General features: G+C 33.0%; 1 protein-coding gene across 2 annotated transcripts in view; it reads right to left on the bottom strand.

Moving 5' to 3' along the window:
* Nucleotides 1–591: 591 nt before the first annotated feature.
* Nucleotides 592–26,768, bottom strand: part of LOC141563623 (NACHT, LRR and PYD domains-containing protein 14-like) — an 84,685-nt gene continuing 58,508 nt past the window's right edge. Inside the window, exons 7-12 of one of the 2 annotated variants that reach the window (XM_074304983.1) lie at nucleotides 24,897–25,067; nucleotides 21,261–21,431; nucleotides 14,795–14,965; nucleotides 11,374–11,544; nucleotides 10,598–10,768; nucleotides 592–986 (exon numbers count right to left, since the gene is read on the bottom strand). In XM_074304983.1, the coding sequence (XP_074161084.1) occupies nucleotides 893–986; nucleotides 10,598–10,768; nucleotides 11,374–11,544; nucleotides 14,795–14,965; nucleotides 21,261–21,431; nucleotides 24,897–25,067 (949 nt within the window). In that variant the 3' untranslated portion in view covers nucleotides 592–892. The remainder of the gene's footprint in view (nucleotides 987–10,597; nucleotides 10,769–11,373; nucleotides 11,545–14,794; nucleotides 14,966–21,260; nucleotides 21,432–24,896; nucleotides 25,068–26,768) is intronic. The other variant, XM_074304984.1, reaches the window with a different exon arrangement.

Here is a 26,768-nt window from a genome sequence, read left to right as displayed (position 1 = left end):
AAATTTGTTTCATTTCATGATTTGGAGGGTTCTGTCAAACCAGAATCATTTAGGAAATTGATTTAATATGGTTTCTGAGAAAAACTGGGAAAACTCCAGGTAACTTCCTGAATTTTCTCCACCATCTTTGTTCTGTCATCTGCTCTTTGCTAATACTGTCATTAGAAATTTCCCTTATAACATTCTACTAGTTTCTTTGCTATTTGTACATGTTTATCATTTTTGGATTTTTCTTCTTATGTATATTGTTATAAAATATATGTGTGTACATATAAACACACATCAATATCTGTGAGTACATGTGTATGGGTATATGTATATATGTATATGTGTTTATTATGTATATATAATGTGAATATAGATATGTATATATAAATATATGTGTATATGTGTGTCTGTACATGTATGTAGACAGAAAAAAACTTTAATTTATCAGTATATCCTCCTCCACTCAAAGAACCATTTTGTTTTATTAAAAATAAAAAGAAAGAAAAATATGATCAGCAAAACTAACAAATGCATTAGTATTTCAAATATTTCACATCCTAAGTCCTATACTACTACAAAAAAGTATCGAGATTCATTGTGATATATCTTCTTTGTACCAAATTTTATTATTCTAATCATATAGCATTCAGTTTTTATTTCTTTTTTATTGTTTATTCAATTTGCATTATTGTACTCAGTATTTATTGTTTTCCTGGTTAAGCTAAGTCTCGCTATTCTTCTTTCATTTGCATTTTTAAAAATCTGAAATTTGTTCATCCATTTTTGGATAGGATATATATAAAATTTAGACAACTACACAGTGATTTCTCTCCAAATGTTGCCATGGCAATTAGCATGGGTCTTAGTCCATACTGGTTATTCTTTGAATACTTATCAAATTAAATCAGTTGGAAGATTCAATTGTCAGATGAGGATGTTTCTCTCTTAAGTTATCCAGCATTTGTTGGGCTTCTTCACTTAATTGCCATCTGCTAAGTCTGTGAAAATATAAAGGTTACAAAGCTTCCTTATTATAGAAAATTTTACTTTTTTTTTCAATTCCTACAACTTTCTTGTGCCCTGGTATGAGCAAGAGGCAAAAATACTTTTCCTCTCATGAGCAGAAATTCAAAAAGAAACAAAAAATTAAGGATAGGAGTCTTGCAGCATTAATCAGAACAGGCAAAGTTCTGCTTTTTTACCCCATATGCTAGTTACTCAAATGATCATTTACTCATAGGTTTGTTGAAATTTGTTTACAATATCCCTAAGTTATTTGAAGAGAGGTAAAAATTAAAATTCTCAGACCTAAATTAAATATATATATGTATATACATATACATATATATATATATAATTTCCCTGAGGCGATGTTTAGAAAACAAAGACAAAAATGAAATATAAGCCCCCAAAGAACTATATTCTGAAACAAAAAAGTAGAAAACCTAACTTGAAATTTGAAGCAAATGTTGCAGGTTCCCACATGTATTGTAAGCAAGAAAAACAGGAAGAAACATAATTTCAGAAATTGAGCTTTAGGCTCAAAAAAAAAAAAAAAAGAATCGATGGTTTGGTAAAGCCAAAGGAAAAAATGAAAATATTCCTCGAGTAGGGTAAAGATTTCCACTGGAGAATTGTTGCTTACATGAAATTGATGTTGGAGTTTTTATTGTTTAAACATATAGTAATTAAGTATAGAAGGTAATTGTCTGAATGTTTAATCATAGAGAAAACCTTTCAAGAAGTAGTAATAGATGAAAATCTCATTGAATATATTTCAAAACTATGATCTCATGAGAGTGGATAGTCTAGTTTCACCTTCTTTGTTCTTTAATGGATTGTGGCACTAATTGTCATGGTCAGATGGAGTTAAGATGGTAACATAAAGACAGACAATTACCTAAACTCTCCCCCAAGCCTCTCCAAATACCATTAAATATTTACTCTAAACAAATTCTTAAGTGGCAGAATCCACAAAAAATGGAGTGAAACAACTTTACAATTCAAGACAATTTAGTTTTGTTGTCTCTTTCTTCTTGCAGCTCTCTTTTAAAAAAATATTTATTTATTTGTTTTTTTAATTAATAATTTTTATTTACCAGCTATATGCATGGGTACAATATTGACAATTGCCAAATGCCTTGTTCCAATTTTTTCCTTTCTCTTCCCACCCTCAGATGGCAGGTTGACCAATACATGTCAAATATGCTAGAGTATAAATTAAATACAATATATGTATACATGACCAAACAGTTGTTTTGCTGTACAAACAGAATCAGACTTTGAAATAGTGTAGAATTAGCCTGTGAAGGAAATCCAAAATGCTGGTGGACAAAATTAGAGGGACAGGAAATTCTATTTAGTGGTTCATAATCATCTCCTAGAGTTCTTTTGCTGGGTATAGCTGATTCAGTTCATTACTGCTCTATTGAAACTGATTTGGTTTATCTCATTGTTGAAAATGGTCACATCTGTCAGAATTGATCATCATTGTTGTTGAAGTATACAATGATCTCCTGGTCCTGCTCATCTCACTCAGCATCAGTTCATGTAAGTTTCTCCAGGCCTTTCTGAAATCGTCCTGTTGGTCATTTCTTACAGAACAATAGTATTCCATAATATTCATATACCACAGTTTATTCAGCCAATCTCCAGTTGATGGGCATCCACATAGTTTCCAGTTTCTGGCCACCACAAAGAGGGCTTCTTGCAGCTCTCTTAACTTTTCTTCTAGGAATCTGGATGCTATACCACTTAGTGCATATATGTTTAGTAGTGATATCCCTTGATTATCTATGGTACACTTTAGCAAGATGTAGCTTCCTAATTTATCTCTTTTAATTAGATCTATTTTTGTTTTTGCTTCATCTGACATCAGGATGACTACCCCTTCACCTGAAGCATAATAGATTCTACTCCAGACTTTTACTTTTACTCTGTATATCACTCGGTTTTAAATGTGTTTCTTGTAAACAACATATTTTAGGATTCTGGCTTTTAATCCAGTCTGTTATCTGTCTCCATTTTATGGGAGAATTCATCTCATTCACATTCACAGTAAAAATAACTAATTCTGTATTTCCTGTCATCTCATTTACCCCAAGTTATGTCTTTCTTTTTTTTTCCTCTTTCCTTCTCCCCAGTATTTTGCTTCTCACCACCACCTCTATCAAACAGCCATACCCCTTTATATCCTATGCCACTTTCTTGTACCTTTCCCCTACTACTTTTGTTTTCCCTTCTATTATTCTGCCCCTTTCCTTTCTCCTTTTCCCCCATTTCCCTATAGTGTGAGACAAGTTTCTCTGTGAAACCAAATATGTCTGATATTTTTTCTTTGAGACAAGTCTTATGAAAGTAAGATTCACACAATGTTCATCCCCTTCCTTTCTCTCCCTCAATTATAATAGGTCTATTTTGCCTCTTCATAAGATACAATTTCTTTCATTTTACCTGAATTTTCCTCTTTTTCCAATATAATCATCTTTCCACCTCTAGTTTCTTTTTCCTATTATCACAATAAAATCAAATTATACCCATATTCTCTAAGTACACCTATAATAAAGATATGGTTTTCAAGAATTCTTTGCTTTTTAACTTTTTATGCTTCTCTTGAATTCTATATTTGGAGATAATTTTTTTTTGTTCAGCTCTAATCTTTTCATCAGAAATAAATGATTCACCTGTATCATTAAATGTTCATTTTCTTCCCTGAAAACATAATGTTCAATTTAGCTGGGTAGTTTATTCTTGGCTGCAATCCAAATTCTCTTGCCTTTCAGAATATCAGATTCCCGGCCCTTCAATGCTTCATGGTGGAAGCTACTAGGTCCTGGGTAATTCTGATAGTGGTTCCTTGATATTTGAATCACTTCTTTCTGTCTGCCTGTAATTGTTCTTATATTTAGCCAATATGTTCCTTGGGATTTTCATTTTGGGGTCTCTTTCAGCATGTAATCAATGAATTCTTTCAATGACTACTTTACCTTATGGTTATAGAACATCCCAGCAGTTTCCCTAATGATTTTCTGAATGATTATATCTAGGCTCTTTTTTCATCAAGGCTTTGGGAAGTCCAATAATCCTTAGATTTTCTCTCCTAGATCTCTTTTCCAGGTCAATTGTTTTCTTAATGAGGTATTTCACATTTTCTTCTATTGCTCATTTCTTTGGCTTTGTTTGACTGATTAAGTCTTATTAAGTCATTCACTTCCATTTGTTCAATTCTAATTTTTATTGAATCATTTTCCTCAGTTACCTTTTTTAGCTCCTTTTCTATTTGGCCAATTGAATTTGTAAATGAGTTGTTTTGTTCATTGCATTTGTTTTTTCCATTTCAGAAATTGTTTTTCAATTAATTGGTTTCTTTTTTAATATCTATTTTGTAAGGAGATATATTTTTTTTTCCATTTCATCAAATCTGTTTTGTAAGGAGTAATATTATTTTCCCATTTCGTCATATCTATTTTAAGGAGGCTTTTTCAGATCTGTTTTTTTCTTTTCCATACCCTCTTGCAAAGATTTCATTTCTTTTCCCCAATTTTCTTCTAACTCTCTTTTGAGATCCTTTTAGAAATCTTCCAAGAAAGCCTTGTGAAATGGAGACCAGTTCATATCTCCCTTTGGGTCTTCAACTGCACTTGTTTACGGATATTAGGATTTGAGGTCTGTTCTTCTTTCTCTCCATAAAAGATGTCTATGGTCAGAGTGCTTTTTGCTTTTTTGCTCTTTTTTTTTTTAAGGGTTGAGATCTGCTCTTAATGCAAAGGAGCAACAGCAGCTTTAGTTTGCCCTGGAGCAGTTCTTTTGACTGATTTCTGGTACTGTGTAATTGTGGCTAGGTCTCACTTTCTTTTGGGGCTCATTGACTTACAATTTGCCTTTTGTATTTGCTTTTGGGTAGTTTTAGAGCAGATCTCCTAACTACCCACTTGCAAAGGACAGAGTAGCCTAAAAGCCTCATAGAAAGTTCCCAAGTGTGCAGACAGCTCAATTCTCTGGCTTTCTACCCTAGCTCCTTGCCCAGGTTCCTTGTAGGCATCCAATGTAGTCTATGCCAGAAAAACAAGAGCATGCTTAAGCTAACTGAATCAGTGACAGCTGTAGGACAGTGCATCCTCCACCATGGAAACAGAGTCCTGCTTTAACAAAGAATTGTAAGCCAAGTAATAGTCTGGGGAAATGAACAAACAATGACAAATTTTCTAAACATAGAAAGTTATTATAGTGACAAGGAAGGTCAAAACTCAGAAGAAGATAACAAAATCAAAGTTCCTATGATCCAAAGCCTCCAAGGAAAAAAAGTATGAATTTATTTTGGTCCATGGAAGAGCTGAAAATGAATTTTGGAAATTAAATAAGTGAAGTAGAGGAATCAAGGGGAGAGAAATGAGAAACACAAGACAATCATGAAAAATGAAGTAATATCTTTGTAAGGGAGACACCTACTCACATACAAATGTTACAGAAAATAACACCTCAGATCACACTGGGGGAAATGGTAAAGGAGATACAAAAATCTAATAAGGAGAAGAATATTTTTAAATTAATAATTAATTAAATTAGTTAATTTTTACAAAAAATGTATGCATAGGAAATTTTTCAGCATTGATAATTGCAAAATCTTTTGTCCAGCTTTTCCCGTCTTTCCCCCCACCCCTTCCCCCAGATGGCAGGTTGACCAATACATGTTAAATATGTTAAAGTATAAATTAAATACAACATATGTGTACATTAACAAACAGGTATTTTGCTGCACAAAGAGAATCGGGCTTGAAACAGTGTACCATTAGCCTGTAAAGGAAATCAAAAATGTAGGCAGACAAAAATAGAGGGATTGGGAATTCTATGTAGTGGTTCATAGTCAACTCCTAGAGTTCTTTCACTGGGTATAGCTGGTTCAGTTCATTACTGCTCTATTGGAACTGATTTGGTTCATCTTATTGTTGAAAAGGGCCTTGTCCATCAGAATTGATCATCATATAGTATTGTTGCTGAAGTATATAATGATCTCTTAGTCCTGCTCATTTCACTCAGCATCAGTTCATGTCAGTCTCTCCAGGCCTTTCTGAAATCATCCTGTTGGTCATTTCTTACAGAAAAATAATATTCCATAATATTCATATACCACAATTTATTCAGCCATTCTCCAAATGATGGGCATCTACTCAGTTTCAAGTTTATGGCCACTACAAAGAGGGCTGCCACAAACATTCTTGCACATACAGGTCTCTTGCCCTTCTTTAAAATCTCTTTGGGATATAACCCCAATAGTAATGTTACTGGATCAAAGGGTATGCACATTTTGATAACTCTTTGAGCATAATTCCAAATTGCTCTCCAGAATGGCTGGATTCACAATTCCACCAACAATGTATCAGTGTCCCAATCTTCCCACATCCCCCCCAACATTCTGCATTATCTTTCCCTGTCATTCTAGCCAGTCTGACAGGTGTATAGTGATATCTCAAAGTTGTCTTAATTTGCATTTCTCTGATTAATAATTGTTAGGATTGCTAGGTGAGAACTCAGGTTGTCTGGATAGTGACAAGGTGAGAATTGTCAACTCAAATCTCTCGGACAGATTCTTCTTCCTGTAGAGAACCGTTGTCTCCAGGCAGTTGCCATTAACTCTTGTCCAGAGAAGTGACTTCCCTTCCTGCAGAGAGCCCTGTCAAGCCTGATGTAGTGCAGAGACTTCTCCTATCTCTGGAGTGCTGTCCTCTTTTATCCTCCCAGAGAATGGGCATGGGATAATGCAAGGGCTTCTGGGAATAAGTACTCCGACCAATGAGCTTGCTCCTCTTAGAATTCCTAAGGTGTAAACTCCCTTTAAAGGCCCAAACCAAAGGTCTGAGCCAGAGAACTGTCAAGTCAACCTGAATTCTCACCTTGTAATTGTCCAGACAACCTGAATTCTCACCTTGTCACTGTCCAGACAACCTGAGTTCTCACCTAGTAATCCTAACATCTCCCCCTTTCTTTTGATTTAGAACATAGGATAGTCATGACCTTGAAACATAAATCCATCAATATGGGAGGTATTACATATAATTACATAGATTACATAAGCACATAGTAACATAGTAATATAATACATGCTAGAAGTATATAACAAATAACATGATCAAATAATCATAAATTGAAAATTTATAAATGTCCATAAGTCCATTGTCCATTAGTCTCATCTTGTGTGAGAACCTGAGTTCTCACCTAGTAATCCTAACAAATAATGACTTGGAGCATCTTTTCATATGGTTAGAAATAGTTTCAATTTCTTCATCTGAGAATTGCCTGTTCATATCCTTTGACCATTTACCAAATGGAGAATGGCTTGATTTCTTATAAATTAGAGTCAATTCTCTATATATTTTGGAAATGAGGCCTTTATCAGAACCTTTGACTGTAAAAATGTTTTCCCAGTTTATTAGAGAAGAATACTTTAAAAAATATTGGTCAAATGGAAAAGGAAATACAATAGCTCACTGAAGTAAATAATTCCTTAAAAATTAGAATTGAGCAAATAGAAGCCAATGACTTTATGAAATCAAGAATCAATCAAACAAAACCAAAAGAATAAAAAAAATAGAAGACTGAAATATTTCACTAGAAAATAACTGACCTGAAAAATTAGGTCCAGAAAAGATGATTTATGAATTATTGGACTGCCTGAAAGTCATGATCAAAAAAAGACGTTTTACATTACATTGTCTTTCAAGAAATTGTCAAGAAAAATTGCATAATATCCCAGAACCACAAGGTAAAAGAGAAATTGAAAGATTCCACTGATCACCTCTTGAAAGAGCTCCTAAAATTAAAACTCCCAGGAAGACTATAGTCAAATTCAAGAATTATCAGGTTAAAAAGAAAATACTGCAAGCAGTCAGAAATAGATAATTCAAGTTAAGATAACACAATTTCAGTTAAGATAACATAAGATTTAGCAGATTTTATATTGAATAATTGGAGGGTTTGGAATATAAAATTCTCTAAGGTAAAGGAACTTGTATTACAACCAGGAGTCAATTACCTAATAAAACTGAGCATAATATCTCAGGAAAAAGGAAGAACATCCAGTAAAACATGGAGACTTTCAAATATTCCTAATGAAAAGGCTGTAGCTAAACAAAAAATCCATACTTCAAATACAAGACTCAAGAGAAGCATTAAAAGGTAAATAAGAAAGAGAAAAACTCAGTGAAATTAAAATGTTTACATTCTTATATGAGAAGATAATATTGTAACTCTTGAGAAGTGCACCTCTATTAGATCAGTTAGAAGAAGTATATTTAGAGTGTGTGGATATAAGATGACTTTGATGTGATGACATAAAAAAATAAGCAGTGAATAAAGGATTATACTGGAAGATTAGGAAAAGGGGAGGAAGAATAGGACAAATTACTTCACTTGAAGAGGTACAAATGACCTATTACAGTAGATGGAAAAAAGAGAAGGGGTGAGTATTGTTTAAATCTTACTCTTAGCAGATTGGCTAAAGAGAGTAGTTACATGCAGTCAATTGGGCATAGAAAAACTTTATAAAACCTAGAGAAAACTTGGATATAAAGTGTTAAGGGACAGGTTAATTCTCCTACAACCTCCACAGCTGTAGATCATAACATCTGAAGGAGTTGCAAGGCAGCCTTTGCTGACACAGGTGTTATGGACTGGGACTGAGATAAATTGGAGGCAGAGGGAAGAGGAGAGAAGTCAGACAACACAACAGCCTTTCAGTCAGAGAGGTCAGAGAACAGCAACCGCCTGTCAGTCTACTTGTATCATCCTCTCACAAGAGGAGATCCATTCTGGGTTGAATCTCCAGAAGCCACTGTCAAATGGCTTCCAGGTATTCCAACAGTAAAGCGCATAAGAGAAAAAATTTAGACAGCAATAAAAGAACAAGAGAAATACAAGTTTACTATAAGAAATAATGAACAGGATACTCTTAGAAAAACCTGGAAATATTTTCATGTGTTGATGCAAAATGAAATGTACTATATACAAAGTGACACAATAATGTAAGATAATCAATTGTGAATCACTTAGCTATTTTCAATATTCAATACTGATCCAAGTCAATTCTGAAGAATTTATGATGAAATATGCAATCTGCACCTAAAGGTGAGGGGAAATGTGTCTGAATACAGATTGTAGCATACTTTTTAAGTTTATTTTTCTTGAGAGTTTTTTTTGTCTAAGTTCTCTTTTACAACATAACTATTGTGGAAATGTTTTGCATGACTATACATATACAATCTATATTGAATTGGTTTCCTTCTCAATGAGGTGGGATGGAAAAGAAAGAAGGGAGAGAATTTGGAATTCAAAGCTTTAAAAAAGAATGTTAAAATTGTTTTTACATGTAACTGGAAAAATATTTAAGTAAATTTAATATTAATAATAAAAAAGTCATGGCCAAACAATAATCTTCTGTCCAACCTTCTGGGGATGAGAATCTCAGAAAATGTGTAATACTTGTATTAAGATGAAAAGTATATAACCCATTACTTAGGAAACCAAGCTTGATATGCCATGCCAGAGTGACATAAATTTAGAAAGCTTCACTAGCATGTCCAAAAAATTTCTTCATCCTGAAAGATTACTCAGTCTGAAATTTAAATTTGGGAAGTTGGAAGTACCAATTTCACTTTTTTCTTATTTGTGATCCCACCACTTAATACAGTGCCTGCCACATAGTAGGCACTTATTAAATGCTTATTCACTATTGACTATTCTCTGTCCCATTCTCTTTCTTCTTTTTGGACTATCCTAGAATTACTTTTTTAATGGATATAGCCAGGCCATAAGCCACCTCAACATTTTCTATTAGGGTGAACTTTTTTTGGACTTTCTCATCATACCCCATCATCAAATACCTTTTCCTTCCAACCTTTTTCAATATCCTTTTGTGTCATCTTTCCTATTAAGAATATAACTTTCCTGAGGGCAGGATTTTTATGATATTTATGTTTACAGTGCTTAGCACAATATTCAGCTCATAAGAGTCTTAGATATGATTATTGACTGATTAGAAAACACAAGATTGCTTTCATTGTATAAGAAACCATGAAAATAGCACTTTGGGTTATTCAGAGAGAACTAGCATCTTTGGTGTGAGGGTTTGATGACTCCTTTTCAGGGTTGCTTTTCTACTTCTGCTGTTCACCAGTCACCCAAGTCTCAACAAGAAGGTCTAGCATATTACAATATTGAAAAGAAGTAAGGAAATTGTGAATCTGTATTTAAGAAAAACTTTTATACCCTAAAAATGTACAAGATTGAAATATGTAAAATAATTATTTCTGTTTTTGTGATATGATTTTGTTTTTAAAAATATCTTTTAAATTCTAATTTTCATTCAGTTCTTTTTAATCTGAGATCTGAACCTGTGTTAAGCATAATCTAATTTAAGTATATATTTTGGCAGTAGTCACTTAAATCATATTTTCCCCCTAACAATGGAAAATCCTGCTATCCAGAATTCTACTCATAAAAGATAAGAAGATAAATATACCAAAGATACCATGTAGCCTTCCTGACTCATATTTGATATTATTAGCAACAGTTTCTCCCAAACAACCCCTTCCTCTATGACTAAACTAAGACTTACGTCAGCTTCTGCAGATTGCAATTTGGGTGTTTCAAAGCCTCACACAATAGCTTTATTTCATCATCTCCCAGTGTGTTTCCAGCAATATTCAAATGGGTCAAGTTATGGTTACTCTTGAGTACAGCAAAGAGATAAGTAAAGCCTGCTGTAGTTAAACAGGACTGCCATAGCCTGCAAGAGATAAAATTGAGGAAGAATAAGAAAGAATTCACATCTACAATTTCCGGAACCTACCCTTTATCCTCCATGACATCCCAGATCACAATACTAAATTTCTTCTCATAGGACCCTTGTGCCTTGTCTGATATTGATTAAATAAATACTTAGAGCTAAGTAATCAGAAAGGGAGTAGTTGAGCAAAGCTCAAATTGCTTATGATCTCAGGGAAGGGAGACAGAGAGAGGAAAAGAAATTGGAACTCAAAATAAAAAAAAGAAACTGTTAAAATTTTACATATATTTGGTAAGGAATCATAGAGCTTATAAGATGGGTGGGGAAAATGATCATTGATTTGGATAAAAAATATAGTCTGAACTTTAAGAGTAGTTGTCAAGGCCTCAGCAAAGAAAGTGGCTGCTAATCATGTTACTGATTCCACTTGTACCTCCATCACAGTTTAGAACATATCCTATTAAATATTAATGGGTCAAAATATTATACCCTGACTTTTCTACATTATGTTATTACTTTTCGATATCATGCTATTCTTTAGGGCTCTCCTCATCTTTAATTTCAAATAGAAAGGGTTTTGAACAAAAGAAATTGTAGTAATTTACTTTATTTCCTGCAATCTACAGCTTGGATCCCTGAAGGCTTCACAAAGAAGTTTTACTCCATCATTACCCAAGTTATTACCACCCAAGTTCAAATGAGTTAAAGTTTGATTGCTCTTCAAAGCCAATGAGAGATCCCAACAACAAGCTTCAGAAAAACAGCAACCTTGTAACCTGTGAGAGAAACACATGATATTTGGTAAAAGTATAAAATACCCTTCTTTTTTCTCTAACCTTGGAAAAAAGCTCATCTGCTTAAGCTTAAATGCAACAAGAAATGAATAACTCTATTTCTCCCTCCCCTGTTCCTATAAAGGTACTTAGATGAGAAAACAAGATATCACCCAATTGCTCTTTCACTTGTTTTTGCCATTATCAAATTATAAAACCTGAACTCTAGCCAGCTTTTTCCTCCTTTTGGAACTCAAACTATGCTTCTAGGATATTGGGATCTAAGAGGTGAGCTTTAATTTCATCTTTTTTAGATTATTTTGAATTTGGAATAGTATTTATTTTTCCCAAATATTCGTAAAATCTTTTTTAACAGTTTCTTTTTTTATTTTGAGTTCCAATTTCTTTTCTTCCCTCTGTCTCCCTTCCCTGAGATCTTAAGCAATTTAATTGAAGCTACATATGTTTAATCAGATGAAATGTATTTTGCTATTAGTTATGTTGTGGAAAGAAAAGATTCTTAATCTCCCTAAAACCAGGAAAATAATAAATTGAAAAATGACATTCAGACTCTATTAGCTCCTCTTCTGTACGCAAATAGTATTTTTCATCATGAGTTCTTTAGAAATATCTTGTATTATTGTATTGCTAAGAATAATCACCATTTGTTCACAGTTGATCATAAAATATTGCTGTTACAATGTTTATTGTTCTGATTCTGCTCACTTTACTTTGTATCAGTCCATCTAAGACTTTCCAGGTTTTTCTGAAATTATGTTGTTCATTATTAACAAAATAATACTTCATCATAATCATATGCCACAACTGACTCAGTCATTCCTCAATTGATGGACATCTCCTCAGTTTTTAATTCCTTGCCACCACAAAAAGAGCTGCTGAAAACATTTTTCCCCATATAGGTCCTTTTCCCTTTTTTATTATTTCTTTAGGATACTGACATCAAAAGATATGCACAGTTATACAATCCATTAGACATAGTTCCAGATTGCTTTCCAGAATGATGGAATCAGTTCCCAGTGCTACCAACCGTGCATTTAATGTCCCAATTTTTTACATCCCCAGTTTATTTTGCATTTTTCTAATAAATAATAATTGAGTCTTTTTATATGGCTTGCATCACTGCATATATAACTGACATTGATTTTTTTCATTTGAAAAATTACCTTTTCATATTTTGACCATTTATCAATTGGGAAATGATTTGTATTCTTATAAATTTGATTCAGTCCTCTATATGTTTGGAAAATGAGGCCTTTATCAGAGATACTTGCAGTAAAAATTTTCCCAACTTTCTGTTTTTCTGCTAATCTTTGTTACATTGGTTTTGTGTGTGAAAAACCTTTTTATTTGAATATTATTTGAATATCAAATATCATTAAAATAGTTGAGGGCAAGTACTGTTTAGATTGATTATATTTGCATTCCCTGCACTTATCATAGATCCTAACACATAATAACTGCTAAATGGATACTTTTTGTTTGATTGATTGATTCATTCATTCACCAGCTTAAGTGAATCATAATATATAATAATCAAAAAAAATATGAAATCATTTACAAAGATTTAAGATTTGTCATAAAAAAAATCTGGGTATTAATTCAGACTGTATTTGTCTTTGCCTATGTGTCAAGGTAGAGCAAGTCACTTTACCTCTCATAACCTTGGGGTTTTTTAAGATTTTAAAATAATAATATTGTTTTTAGAATTCTTTCCAACTTTAAAATATGGATTACATGATCTGATGAAAAGAAATTCCACATAGATAACCCTATTGGTCATCTAACATTCGTCTGAATAGTTACTAATGAAAACTCCATTACCTAGCAAGGAAACTCACATTGATAGGAGGCTTTTCTTACAAAGTCTTTGAAACTTCCAGTTATTTATCCTTGATTTTTCTTAAAAGACTAAAAAGAATAAATCTAATCTCACAAAAATTTTAAAATAGGCACTTTGTCCCAGAATCAATGAATGATTGCTTAGTAGAAATTATGACTTGGAAGGTACTCAAGAGATTAGCTAATCCAACTCATACTTCAACAAGAATCCCTTCTACAGAAATTTCAAAAAGTGGTAAAAGCAGAAGATTTCTGCTTTGAAGATCTTAAGTGTTGTGAAATCCATTATATCTTGATTAAATGAAATTCACTTTTGTATGACTCTAATAGTTTGAAAGTGGTCCCCTATAAACAAGCCAAAACCTATGTATCTGAAACATTCATTTTATGTTTAAGTAAAAAAAATCTAATACCTTTTTAAAAAATCATTCAACTAATTGAAAATAGCTACTATATGTTCCATAAGATCTTTCCTCCCAATTTCTTTATCCAGTTTTTATACCATATGAGCTCCAGGCATCTTGGCATGCCTATTAACCTTTCCCTGGAGGTCTCCAGTCTGTCAATATATTTCCTAGAATGTAACATCAAGAAATAACCAAAGTCCTCCAGATGTGATCTTTCAAAAATATCATGTAATAGGATTTTTGTCTCCATCATTCTAGATCCCCATGCCTCTAAAAATGCAGTCTTTGATATTTTGACTGTTAATATCACTGTTGAATCACAATCAGTCTCCTAAATACTCCCACTTAAGAATTGTTTAGAGATACTTCCTTACATATTTAACACTAAACTTAAAAAAAAGACACCTCAAATTAATCAAACAGAAACAAAAAACAAAAACCCAACAACAACATAGGTAACTGGTGGTTTGGGTTTCTATATTTAAAAAGTATTAAACACAAAAATGAATGACCCAAGGACTGTTTTAGAGACCTTCTTTCTAGAATCATTAATGAGAGTTTTTATATGGTCATTCAGTTTCAAATTCACTTTGTAGTTCTTCATATTATTCAGAAAGAAAAACATTTTTATTTCTTGGTTTCAACTCCACAGGACACAACTGAAATGACTGAATAGCAACATTCATAAGACTCATGTTGAAGCCCTGTATATTAAGACTGACATGAAAGGTAGGAATGTGAATTTAACTGATATCTCTAACTTTATCCCCAGAGAAAAAATATGGCACAAATGAGAACTCAGTGTGGACACACAAAGTTTTAGAAATAAAATGGATCTATCACTTATTATTCTCCTAGAAAATCTGAGGGACCCTAAATCCTGATCCTTTCTCAGCCACTGACCTTCTTTTTTGAATTTATGCTATGCTTTTAACCACTTCCAAATGTCTAAGGGACTTAACACAATGGATTTATGGAGGACTTACTTCAAATTCTGTAGATGACAGTCTGGATATCCCAGGGCCTCACAGAGTATTGTCACTCCATGATTTCCCAGAGTGTTATCTGCCAGATTCAAATGGATCATACTTCTGTTTTTCTTGAGAGCAGAGGAGAGATCCTGACAAGAAGAAGCAGTAAGACCGCAACTCCTTAACCTGCATTAGAAAAAGTCACACAAAGAAATTATTTCATCTTCATTTTTTTCTTGTCTCTCTCTTGTCTTTCTCTTGTCTTCTCTTCGGGTTCATAGACAATATCAGATTCTTTTTTTGTTCTTTTTTTTCTTCTACATCCTCCCATTCAGGGTCTTCCACCTAATTAATAATAATAACAATGGCCAACATTTGTAAAAAGATCTTTAAGGTTTACAAAGTACTTTTACATATTTCATCTGATTTGATCCTTTCATTTTGAGAAATAGATAACCATTATTCTCCCTATATTACAGCCAAGAAAATTGAGGTAGACTGAATTCAAATGATTTGCTCAGGGTGACATATATAGTTAGTGTCTAAATGTTAATTTCTGAAATATAAATTCATATCTTCCAAACTACAATACAAATTACTATATTCACTTTGCCATCAAGCTGATCTAGTTTTTTTCAGACAACCCAAAGCTTCACTAAATAACTTTTCTCTTTTTAAAGTTATATTTGGGAAAAAAAAGAATAAGAAAAAAAACAGAAAAGGAATACAAAGCAAAATAAAGCAAAACAAAAGAGAATGTTGCCATGTACCCAGCAGAACATCAGGAGGATTCAAAATATATAACAACAAATTACAGGTTAAGAAAGTGTGTGTGTGTGTGTGTGTGTGTGTGTAGAAGACATTATATTCATGCAAGTCCATTTTTTTGTTACTTCATTGTAAATTATTCTTTGGTTCTTTACTGTGCATTTCATATATTTTATTCTTTTTCCCCCCTTTCATCCCCTCCCATTCATCCCCTCACAACCCCATCAGTTACAATTTAAAAAGATATATTTATGTATACATATGTAGATATATACATACATATACAAATATACACGCAGGTCTTTCCTTCTTAATTAAAATCTGCTCCATAACTTGCCTTGCCAATATTTAACCTCCCCTCACCCATGGATCCCTCTCTTGTCTTCTTCCTCCACCCTTTGCTTCTCCATCTGTCCCCCGCATCCCTCAGCTGCTTCCCCAGAGATAGAGGTGTTTGTACTTCAGACAGGTTAATTCCCAGTCTGAGTCTTTCTTCAGATCTTCTCAAGTTATATTAGAGAATCCTAATCTTCTCGATTTTTCACTAGTCTATTTGTGGGAAAATGTGTTCTATTTGTGGTAAAATTTTGGGAAATTTTCCATCTTTCCAGAATCCTCCTTACTAAACAACTTTTCATTCATTCATTTATGTAATTTCCATCAGGATCTGCCCTCATCTCTGACTCCTATTGATTTTCATAAAAGTAACAGTTCCCTGCAATTGGGTCCTGTTTTTAAACATGCTCCTACAGTCTGTCAATGTGGATGTACAAAATACTTCCTGGATACAACTTAAAGGTGTTTACAATTGAAGATGCTCTTGTTGCTGGTTCCTAGCTGGATACCTAGCCTGTTTGCCTTTTTGATTTTCTTGATTTGCTCTCTAGATTTCTAGGTAAATGACTATTCATGAGCCTTGGATTAGGCGCATGATCATTTGCCCAATCCTTTTTCCCCAATTGTTTCTCATTTGCTATTGGCTTACCTCAGCCTCCAAAATCTGTGTCCCTAAGCAATGAATTGTTTTATACACAATACATATAGACAGTACCTGTCTATATTTTGATTTCCTAATACTAGATTTTGAGATTGCATTGTCAGAACACATATTTTACTAGTCAACAACCCACCCATACACTTTATATCTGTAAAAAAAAAAACAGCTATAATCCACAGCAATAGCTATAGAGTTATGTGGCACCTACATGGTACAGTGCATGGAACAGAGGGCCTAGAGTCAGGAAGACCTGAGTTAAAATCTAACTTCAGAAACTTACTAGTTGTATGACCTTGGGAAGGTTATATAATCCTGTTTGCCTCAGTTTGCTCACCTGTAAAGTCGACTGAAGAAGAAAGTGGCAAGCCACTCTAAAATCTCTGCCAAGAAAACCCTGAATAGATTCATAAAGTTATACTCAACTGAAACAACTGTACAACAAAAATAATCCACAGAACTGATCTCTCAGCTTCCTTCCCTTTGTTCTTTATTGCTTCTTGCAACATCGACACACTAAAGTTGTTTCTTTATCTCATAGAATCTTTTCAAATCATCTGCTTCCTCTCATTCCTCCTTCCACAATACATTCCAAGGTATTGGTGATGATACAAAAGGGAAAATATAAAAAGGACCTTCCTTTTATCTAACATTGTCCCTCAAAATGATACAAGAACTTGGTACCTTGAACCTTAAACCTTCTACACTCACTTTCCAGCCAATCACCATTCCCCTGTTTATATAGTAATCTGTTTCCTCTACTCTACTCCATTCTAATAAATACAAAATATATCCAATATACACTACTTTAGAACATTTGCTCTTAAAAAGCAAATTGTTAGTCTTGAAAATGAAAAGGGAGAACTCACCACTAATGAAGAGGAAATTAGAACAATAGTTAGGAGCTACTTTGCTCAACTTTATGCCAATAAATTTGATAACTTAAATGAAATGGAAGAATACCTTCAAAAATATATCTTGCCCAGATTAACAGAGGAAGAAGTAAGTAGCCTAAATAGTCTCATCTCAGAAAAAGAAATAGAACAAGCTATTAACCAACTCCCTAAGAAAAAATCCCCAGGACCAGATGGATTTACATGTGAACTCTATCAAACATTTAAAGAACAACTAACTCCAATGCTATATAAACTATTTGAAAAAATAGGGATTGAAGGAGTCCTACCAAATTCCTTTTATGACACAGACATGGTACTGATACCTAAACCAGGTAGATTGAAAACTGAGAAAGAAAACTATAGACCAATTTCCTTAATGAATGTTGATGCTAAAGTCTTAAATAAGATATTAGCAAAAAGACTTCAGAAAATCATCCCCAGGATAATACACTATGATCAAGTGGGATTTATACCAGGAATTCAGGGCTGGTTTAATATTAGGAAAACTATTAGTATAATTGACCATATTAATAATCAAATTAATAAAAACCATATGATCATCTCAATAGATACAGAAAAAGCATTTGATAAAATCCAACATCCATTCCTACTAAAAACACTTGAGAGTATAGGAATAAATGGACTATTCCTTAAAATAATAATGAGCATATATTAAAAACCTTCAGTAAACATCATATGTAATGGCGATAAACTAGAACCTTTCCCTGTAAGATCAGAAGTGAAACAAGGTTGCCCACTATCACCATTACTTTTCAATATAGTACTAGAAACTCTAGCCTCGGCAATAAGAGCTGAGAAAGAGATTCAAGGAATTAGAGTAGGAAATGAGGAAATCAAATTATCACTCTTTGCAGATGACATGATGGTAAACTTAGAGAATCCCAAAGACTCTGCTAAAAAGCTATTAGAAATAATTCAGAATTTTAGCAAAGTTGCAGATACAAAATAAATCCACATAAATCCTCAGCATTTTTATACATTACCAACACAATCCAACAGCAAGAGATACAAAGAGAAATTCCATTCAAAATAACGGTCGATAGTATAAAATATTTGGGAATATATCTACCAAAGGAGAGTCAGGAATTATATGAGCAAAATTATGAAACACTTGCCACAAAAATAAAGTCAGATTTAAATAATTGGAAAGACATTCAGTGCTCTTGGATAGGCCGAGCGAATATAATTAAGATGACAATACTCCCTAAACTAATCTATTTATTTAGTGCTATACCAATCAGACTCCCAAGAAACTATTTTAATGACCTAGAAAAAATAACAACAGAATTCATATGGAACAATAAAAGGTCGAGAATTTCAAGGGAAGTAATGAAAAAAAAAATTAAATGAAGGTGGTCTAGCTGTACCTGATCTAGAACTATATTATAAAGCAACAGTCACCAAAACCATTTGGTATTGGCTAAGAAATAGACTAGTTGATCAGTGGCATAGGTTAGGTTCACAGGGCAAGATAGTGAATAAAAATAGCAATCTAGTGTTTGACAAACCCAAAGATCCCAAATTTTGGGATAAGAATCCATTATTTGACAAAAACTGATGGGAAAACTGGAAATTAGTATGGCAGAAACTAGGCATGGACCCACATTTAACACCACACACTAAGATAAGATCAAAATGGGTCCAAGATTTAGGCATAAAGAACGAAATCATAAATAAATTGGAGGAATATGGGATGGTTTACCTCTCGGACTTGTGGAGAAGGAAGGAGTTTGTGTCCAAGGGAGAACTAGAGACCATTATTGATCACAAAATAGAAAATTTTTATCACACCAAATTAAAAAGTTTCTGCACAAACAAAACTAATGCAAACAAGATTAGAAGGGAAGTAACAAATTGGGAAAACATTTTTACAGTTAAAGGGTCTGATAAAGGCCTCATCTCCAAAATATACAGAGAATTTACTTTAATTTATAAGAAATCAAGCCATTCTCCAATTGATAAATGGTCAACGGATATGAATAGACAATTTTCAGATGATGAAATTAAAACTATTCCCACTCATATGAAAGAGTGTTCCAAATCACTATTGATCAGAGAAATTCAAATTAAGACAACTCTGAGATACCACTACACACCTGTCAGATTGGCTAAGATGACAGGAACAAATAATGATGAATGTTGGGGGGCTGTGGGAAAATTGGGACACTGATGCATTGTTGGTGGAGTTGTGAAAGAATCCAACCATTCTGGAGAGTAATCTGGAATTATGCCCAAAAAGTTATTAAAATGTGCATACCCTTTGACCCAGCAGTGCTACTCCTGGGTTTATATCCCAAGGAAATACTAAAGAAGAGAAAGGGACCTGTATGTGCCAAAATGTTTGTGGCAGCCCTTTTCATAGTGGCTAGAAACTGGAAAATGAATGGATGTCCATCAATTGGAGAATGGCTAGGTAAATTATGGTATATGAATGTTATGGAATATTATTGTTCTGTAAGAAATGACCAACAGGAGGAATACAGAGAAGCTTGGAGAGATTTACATCAACTGATGCTGAGTGAAACGAGCAGAACCAGGGGATCATTATACACTTCAACAATGATACTGTATGAGGATGTATTCTGATGGAAGTGGATATCTTCAACATAGAGAAGAGTGAATCCAATTCCAATTGATCAATGATGGACAGAATCAGCTACATCCAGAAAAGGACCACTGGGAAATGAGTGTAAACTGTGAGCATTGTTTTTTTGTTTTGTTTTGTTTTGTTTTGTTTCTCTTCCCAGATTATTTTTACCTTGGGAATACAATCCTTCCTTTGCAACAACAACAACAACAACAACAAAATTTGGTCCTGCACATATATATTGTACCTAGGATATACTATAAGATATTTAATATGTATGGGAATGCCTGCCACCTAGGGGAGGGGCTGGAGGGAAGGAGGGGAAAAACTTGGAACAGAAGGGAGTACAAGGGATAATGTTGTAAAAAAAAATCTACCTATGCATATGTACTGTCAAAGAAAATATTATAATTATAAAAATTAATAAAAAACAAAATTTAAAAAAATAAATTAAAAAATAAATAAAAAATAAATTTAAAAAAGTGAGCAGCCAATCACAGGTGGAATTTGGCTTGCAGTAACAGTATATTATTTCTGAGTAAAGACCTAAAAGTCCCTTCTTTGGTAATTAAAGTACATGAGTTTAAAAAAAATTTTGCTCTTTCCCCCAACAAAAAAAGCTCCTGTTACTCTCTTTTATTATACAAATTTAAATTGTTTAATCTATCCTTCAATAATTGTAGTCTCAATCTACTTTTCCAAGCTTATCATATGCTTGTGCATGGAATAGTCTCTTCCTTCAACTGATCTAAATAATTATGAAATTGCCACACATGCCCAGGACGTTCTCTAAACAAGCCCAGTAATCTACAATCTCTCTTGTTAACTCTCCTCCCACTTTGTTGGTAATAATCCCTTCTTCATCCTATTGATATCCTGCCCATCCTTCTGCATTTCCAAAGCAAACTCATCAGTCAATCTATTTATACTTGCTTTTAATAATTTCTTCCCAATCTGTTCTTGGAGCACTTATTATTTCTCATGCAATTGCAAGGGTATTGCACTAGAATGGAATATATGATCTTTTTTATTTTTTTTAATTGTGTGTTTGTCCTGTCTTGACCAGTTGTAGTCCATCGTAAATTCTTTGACGAAAGGGGTTATACATTACTTATCTTTGTTGTCACAGATCATTCATTTCACAGTATTTTTTAGATATAGTAGCATTATTGAATAAATAGAGTAAGTGAATAAAAAAAATACATGAGGACTTACATCAGTGAATTTAAGTTACAACACTGGTTTCCCAAGGCTTCACATAGACGTTTTATACCATTGTCACCAAGGTTATTGCCACTCAGATCCAAATGGGTGAGACTTTGGTTGTTGATGAGAGCAAAAGAGAGATATTCACAAGAAAGAAAAGTGAGATTACATTTCCACAACCTGTAAAAGACATCCAAAATGGTTCCATTATTTTATCAATATCTATGATTCATTCCTTTCCTATATCTATTGGGAAGGATTTTCTCTTAGAATTGTTTTCTGTATCATTACATTGATAGTTCATCTCTTTGAACTCTAAACCTTAAAATCCCTTCCCTTATTATTTACCATCTCCTCTTTCATATTGAAACCCAGACAAAGCAAAAGCAGAAGTTTGATGAATACATGATGATGTCTTTGATGATAGTGATGCATGAAACATATAAAATTATAAAATGGCTCTCAGACCTATAGTTACCTTCTATTTACAGAGAAATAGTTGTTAGTATAGTAGAAAAGAGAAGACATGGCCATGAATCACACAGTAATTTTAACTGTATTAATTTATTAATTTAACTTTTATATATTGAATGTGGGATTATTTTTCAACAACTAAATAAATAATTTTCTTATCTGTAAAATAAGAGTATTTGACTGGATGACTTTTAAAGTTCCTTTTAGTTCTAAATCTAAAACACTAAATCTATAACACTAAGATAAGAATAAGTCTACTCTTTAAAATTTTTTTAAATGTATTTGTTTATTTTGAGACTAAATCTATGTGGGAACCACAACTACCTTTCATAAACTCGATTCCAATGCTCAATGGTAAGAAAGATTTAAATCTGCTGTTTTTCTGACTGGATTTGGTTTATCCTTCCTAAAAAGGCTTATGGCTCTCCACTCCCAGAAGTTCACCATATAAATGTCAAATTAGAGTGGATATCCAATAGATTTTAAGCATATGGCAGCTCAGAACTCCTGAATTCAAGTCATCCACCAGTATTAGTCTCTCCAGCAGCAGGGACTCCAAGCATATGCCTATCCCCATATTGACATTTTTATGAAGTCAGAAAAAATATAAAGAAGTTACAATTCAATAGAAAGATGATTTACAAGAGTGGTAAACAAAGGACTTGTTGACTGCATTTTCATCACAGACCCAAAGATAATAAGAAATAACATTTCATATATATTTATTTGGTTATCTTTATGTTGTTCTTGATAAGCCTAAGGAAATAGTCCACCATGAAAATTATTGCTACCTCTAACATTTCATGAAGAGGATAAAGAAGGAAAATAAATTCTAAAGAAAATTTGAAAACATCCTCCAAATCCAGTCAGTTCTTAGGTGATTCAACATATGTATTTCTAAGGCATCATACTATTATCATGAAAATTTTAAAATTTTCTTTTATTCTGCCTATGTTGTTGGATTAATATGAAACTGACCTGACCAAAATATGTCCCAAGGATGTGCCTTAAACACTTTTAAGAAGTCAGAGAAAGAATTTCATCTGTTCCTGACTCCTTGTTGATATGAACATCATCTTTTCAACAAGTCTATTGTAAATCCTATTAAAAACAGTTTAATCTATCATTTAAAATATTTACCAATTGAGTATGTTTGATGAAGTCTGTCTCCTTAGGAGATATATGAGATTATAACTCTTTTTATCTATTTGTTCAACTTTTGTGATATTGAGTGAAGTATGAGGCTATGAATCTATCATCTCTCTGACTTTTAAGATTGTAATATATAAAGGAATTATTTATCTTTCACTCTGATGCATTTTATCTATAAAGAGCCTAGTCAGAATCCTTATAATCATTTGGGTTTTCTCTGATTTATGAACTTATGCTTGAGCATAATAAAACCTAGGCTTTAACTCCATAATTTCTGGATTGTGATAAATATATTTTGGTAGCAGTTACCTACCACATGAATTTAGAGAGGAGATATTTTTTCTCATAATATTAAAAAAATCTTCAGAATTTTATAGGGGAAATGGATTTAGAGATACAATGCTCAAAACTTTCATTAGTGATACACAAAAAATAAAAATAAATAAAAATGGAAGTTTTATACATTTTAAATCCTTGAAACATAAAAAAGTAGATAGGAGACTAAAATAAACATTAGTGACATTCATAGTCTCAGACTGCTGTTCAGCCTAAGCCCCAGTTATTGTGGGACCCTATGTTGGTAAAAACTGATGGCCTCTTGGAGAAAGTGAATAACAACTCAGGAAAGAGAAAAACAGCCTGTCTTTCAAGGAACAAAATAAAATAATCAAATACAAGTGAGTTATCTATAGGGTAAGTTAGAAATAATTAACAAAGAGAATGTCTTAGATTAAGACTACTTCAGGTTGAATATTAGCTAAAATTTGTGGAAGCCAAGAAGTCAGAGATAAAGAAGGAAAAATTCCAGGTATGGAAGATAGCCACTGAAAAGAATATTTTATTAAAAATAGCTATGTTTTTCAAAGAAATTGATGTTGATATTATTTTACATTCTTTAAACTCTATATTATCTTATTTACAAGAAAACAATTGAATTCCCATAAAAATAAATCCTCATTATTATTATGAAAAATGTTCTATCCTTAAGGCATCAACCTCTTCTTACCATTTCAATACCATATATACTATATGTACAGCCTATCATTCAGTACTTTATCAACTATATGTATAAGAAAAAGGAGTTGGGGGAATTGAGAAATTGAAGTCGTAAATGCTTAATCAAATACAAATAGCAGAATTTGTGTTTGTGGCATCAGTTTTAAAGGCACTAAGCAACAAACTATATTTTTTCACATTTGTTCTTGATGGGCTTTTAAAAAAATCATCTCTTTGCTCCCCCTTTCACCTTTCTCCCCACTTGGGGATGGGGTAGGGAATCAAACTAAGTATTATTAGTCAATAATCTGAGGTGTGGAGGCATAGAATTGGATTTTTGAAAGCCTTATTTCCTTATTGAGAGAACAGGAAACTTCAGAATAATGAATCCACGGAACCACAAGGACATGTAAAAGATATGAATTGGATAAAGTCTTTAGACTTAGTGGCAACCCAAATATTGAAGGTAACATCCATTAAAAGAGTTACTGCTGACATTTATATAGCATTTTACATTTGCTACTACTACTATCATTACTATAGGGTATAAAGGTTTGAAGAGCACTGCATTAATATTAATTTTGTCCTCAAAATAACCTTGTGAGGTAAATACTATTATCCCTATTTACAGAAGAAAAAAATTAAGCCAGTGGGTAAGTGATTTACTGAGGGTCATACAACTAGTGTATATCTGAGGTTAAATTTTGGCTTAGATTTTATTGACTTCAAGCCCAGATTCTAATTCTAACACACTACCTACACTTAGATCAAGAAACCTGGCCTGGTGATATAAACAGGGGAAAAAAAAACAACTCTGCTTTCAGATTCTTTTCTCTGTTAATGATGTTTTCCAAGTTCCCTAACTTTCACTTTCTTCAAAACCACAACCCCTTTCAGAGGAAATGGTTGCTCGTAAACTCTAGTCATTGCCAGGAGGAATCATGCTATGATTTTTACTTGTATTCCCAAAGACTAATGCAGTGCCTGACACTTAATAAATACTTGAGTGATTAATTGACTTACACCAAAGTCTGAAGGTGACAGTGTGAGTGTTTCAGGACCTCACACAAAAATTTTACTCCATCATCCTTTAGGGCATTGGCTGCCAGGTCCAGATGTAGAAGGTTCTGGTTCTGAATGAGAGCTGACAACAGATCCTGACAGCAAGTGTCTGTGAGATGGCACCAGAACAGTCTTCAAGGAATATGCACATCCAAAGAGAACAGGTTTTCATTAGTTTCTAGATTCTATCATTTTGCTATTTGTTCAAAGATTCTAGGTCAGCAGTCACAATTTTTCAGGAAAGAAGTAATGACGGGAGAAAGGAAAAAGATAAGGAAAAAAGAATGAATGAATGAATGAATGAATGAATAAACAAAAGAAGAAAGGAAGGAAGGAAAGAAGATAAGAAAGCAAAAAAGGAAACAAGGAAGGATGGAAAATGAAGTGCCTAATATGTGCCGAGTACTATGCTAAGAGTGTCACAAATATCTTATTTGATCCTTATAACAATTCTGTAATATAGCTACTATTTGAGCCCATTTCAATGAAAATAAGGTCCAACCATTGTCTGCTACACTCTCATCTTCCCCTCCACAATAAAAGTTCTTTTTTTCTCGTTTATATGAGAAAAGTTGCCCATGTTACATCTCCCTTTCTTCTTTCAATGCATCACTATTTCTCACCTATTTTTCAGTATTATCTCATCATAGTAAACTCACATCCATACCCTCTATTTATTCATATTACTTCCAAGTGCCTTAATAATAAAAAAGTTTTGAGAAGTTAGAAGAATCATTTTTATATGTAATGAATATAAGATAAACAATTTAACCCTATTAAGTTCCTTATGGTTTCTCTTTCCTGTTTATCTTCTCTTGACTCTTAGATTTGAAATTCAAATTTCCCATTCAATTCTGGTCTTTTCATTAGGAATTCTTAAAAGCCTTCTATTTTATTAAGTATCCAATATTTTTTTTCTGAAAGATTATGCTGATTTTTTCTGGATAGGTATGTATGGCTATGATCTTAGTTCCTTTTTATTCTGTAATATCATATTTCAAGCCCTCTGATTAGTTAAAGCAGAATCTGCCAATTCTATGTAATCCTGACTGTGGTTCAAAGCTATTTGAACTAGTTTTGATGTTGTTTTTGTGGTTGTTCTTTTCTGATTGCTTGTATTATTTTCTCCATAGCCCAGGACCACTGAAATTGGGTTATAATATTCTTAGAAATCTTCATTTTAGGGTCTCCTTCAACAGGTGATCAAAGAATTCTTTTCATTTCTATTTTGTCCTCTGGTCTATAATATCAGAGAAATGTTCAATACCAATTTCTTGAAAGGTGTTATATAATCATGGTTTTCAGACAATCCAATAACTCTTAAATTATCTCTGTTATCTCTTCTAGATATATTTTTAGTTGTTTTTTTCCATTGAGACATTTCACATTGTCTTCATTGTTTTTCACTTTTGGATTGCTTTTTGGTTTCTTGATGACTCATAGTCATTAGCTTCTACTCTCCTAATTCTAATTTGTAATGTCCGGACTAGCCCTCTGGAGGACCTCAGAATCAGTCAGAGACAGGATCAGTCAAAGTTCTTGGTCGTTATTTTTTTAATTTTTTATTAATTTTATAATTATAACTTTTTTGACAGTACGTATGCATAGGTAATTTTTTTACAACATTATCCCTTGTACTCCCTTCTGTTCCGAATTTTCCCCTCCTTCCCTCCACCCCCTCCCCTAGATGGCAGGCATTCCCATACATATTAAATATCTTATAGTATATCCTAGGTACAATATATATGTGCAGAACCGAATTTTGTTGTTGTTGTTGCAGAGAAAGAATTGTATTTGGAAGGTAAAAATAATCTGGGAGGAAAACAAAAAACA

The sequence above is a fragment of the Sminthopsis crassicaudata genome, chromosome 3 (assembly GCF_048593235.1).
Source record: "Sminthopsis crassicaudata isolate SCR6 chromosome 3, ASM4859323v1, whole genome shotgun sequence".
In the NCBI taxonomy this organism is placed as follows: Eukaryota; Metazoa; Chordata; class Mammalia; order Dasyuromorphia; family Dasyuridae; genus Sminthopsis; species Sminthopsis crassicaudata.
This window is presented reverse-complemented; position numbering and strand designations above follow the sequence as displayed.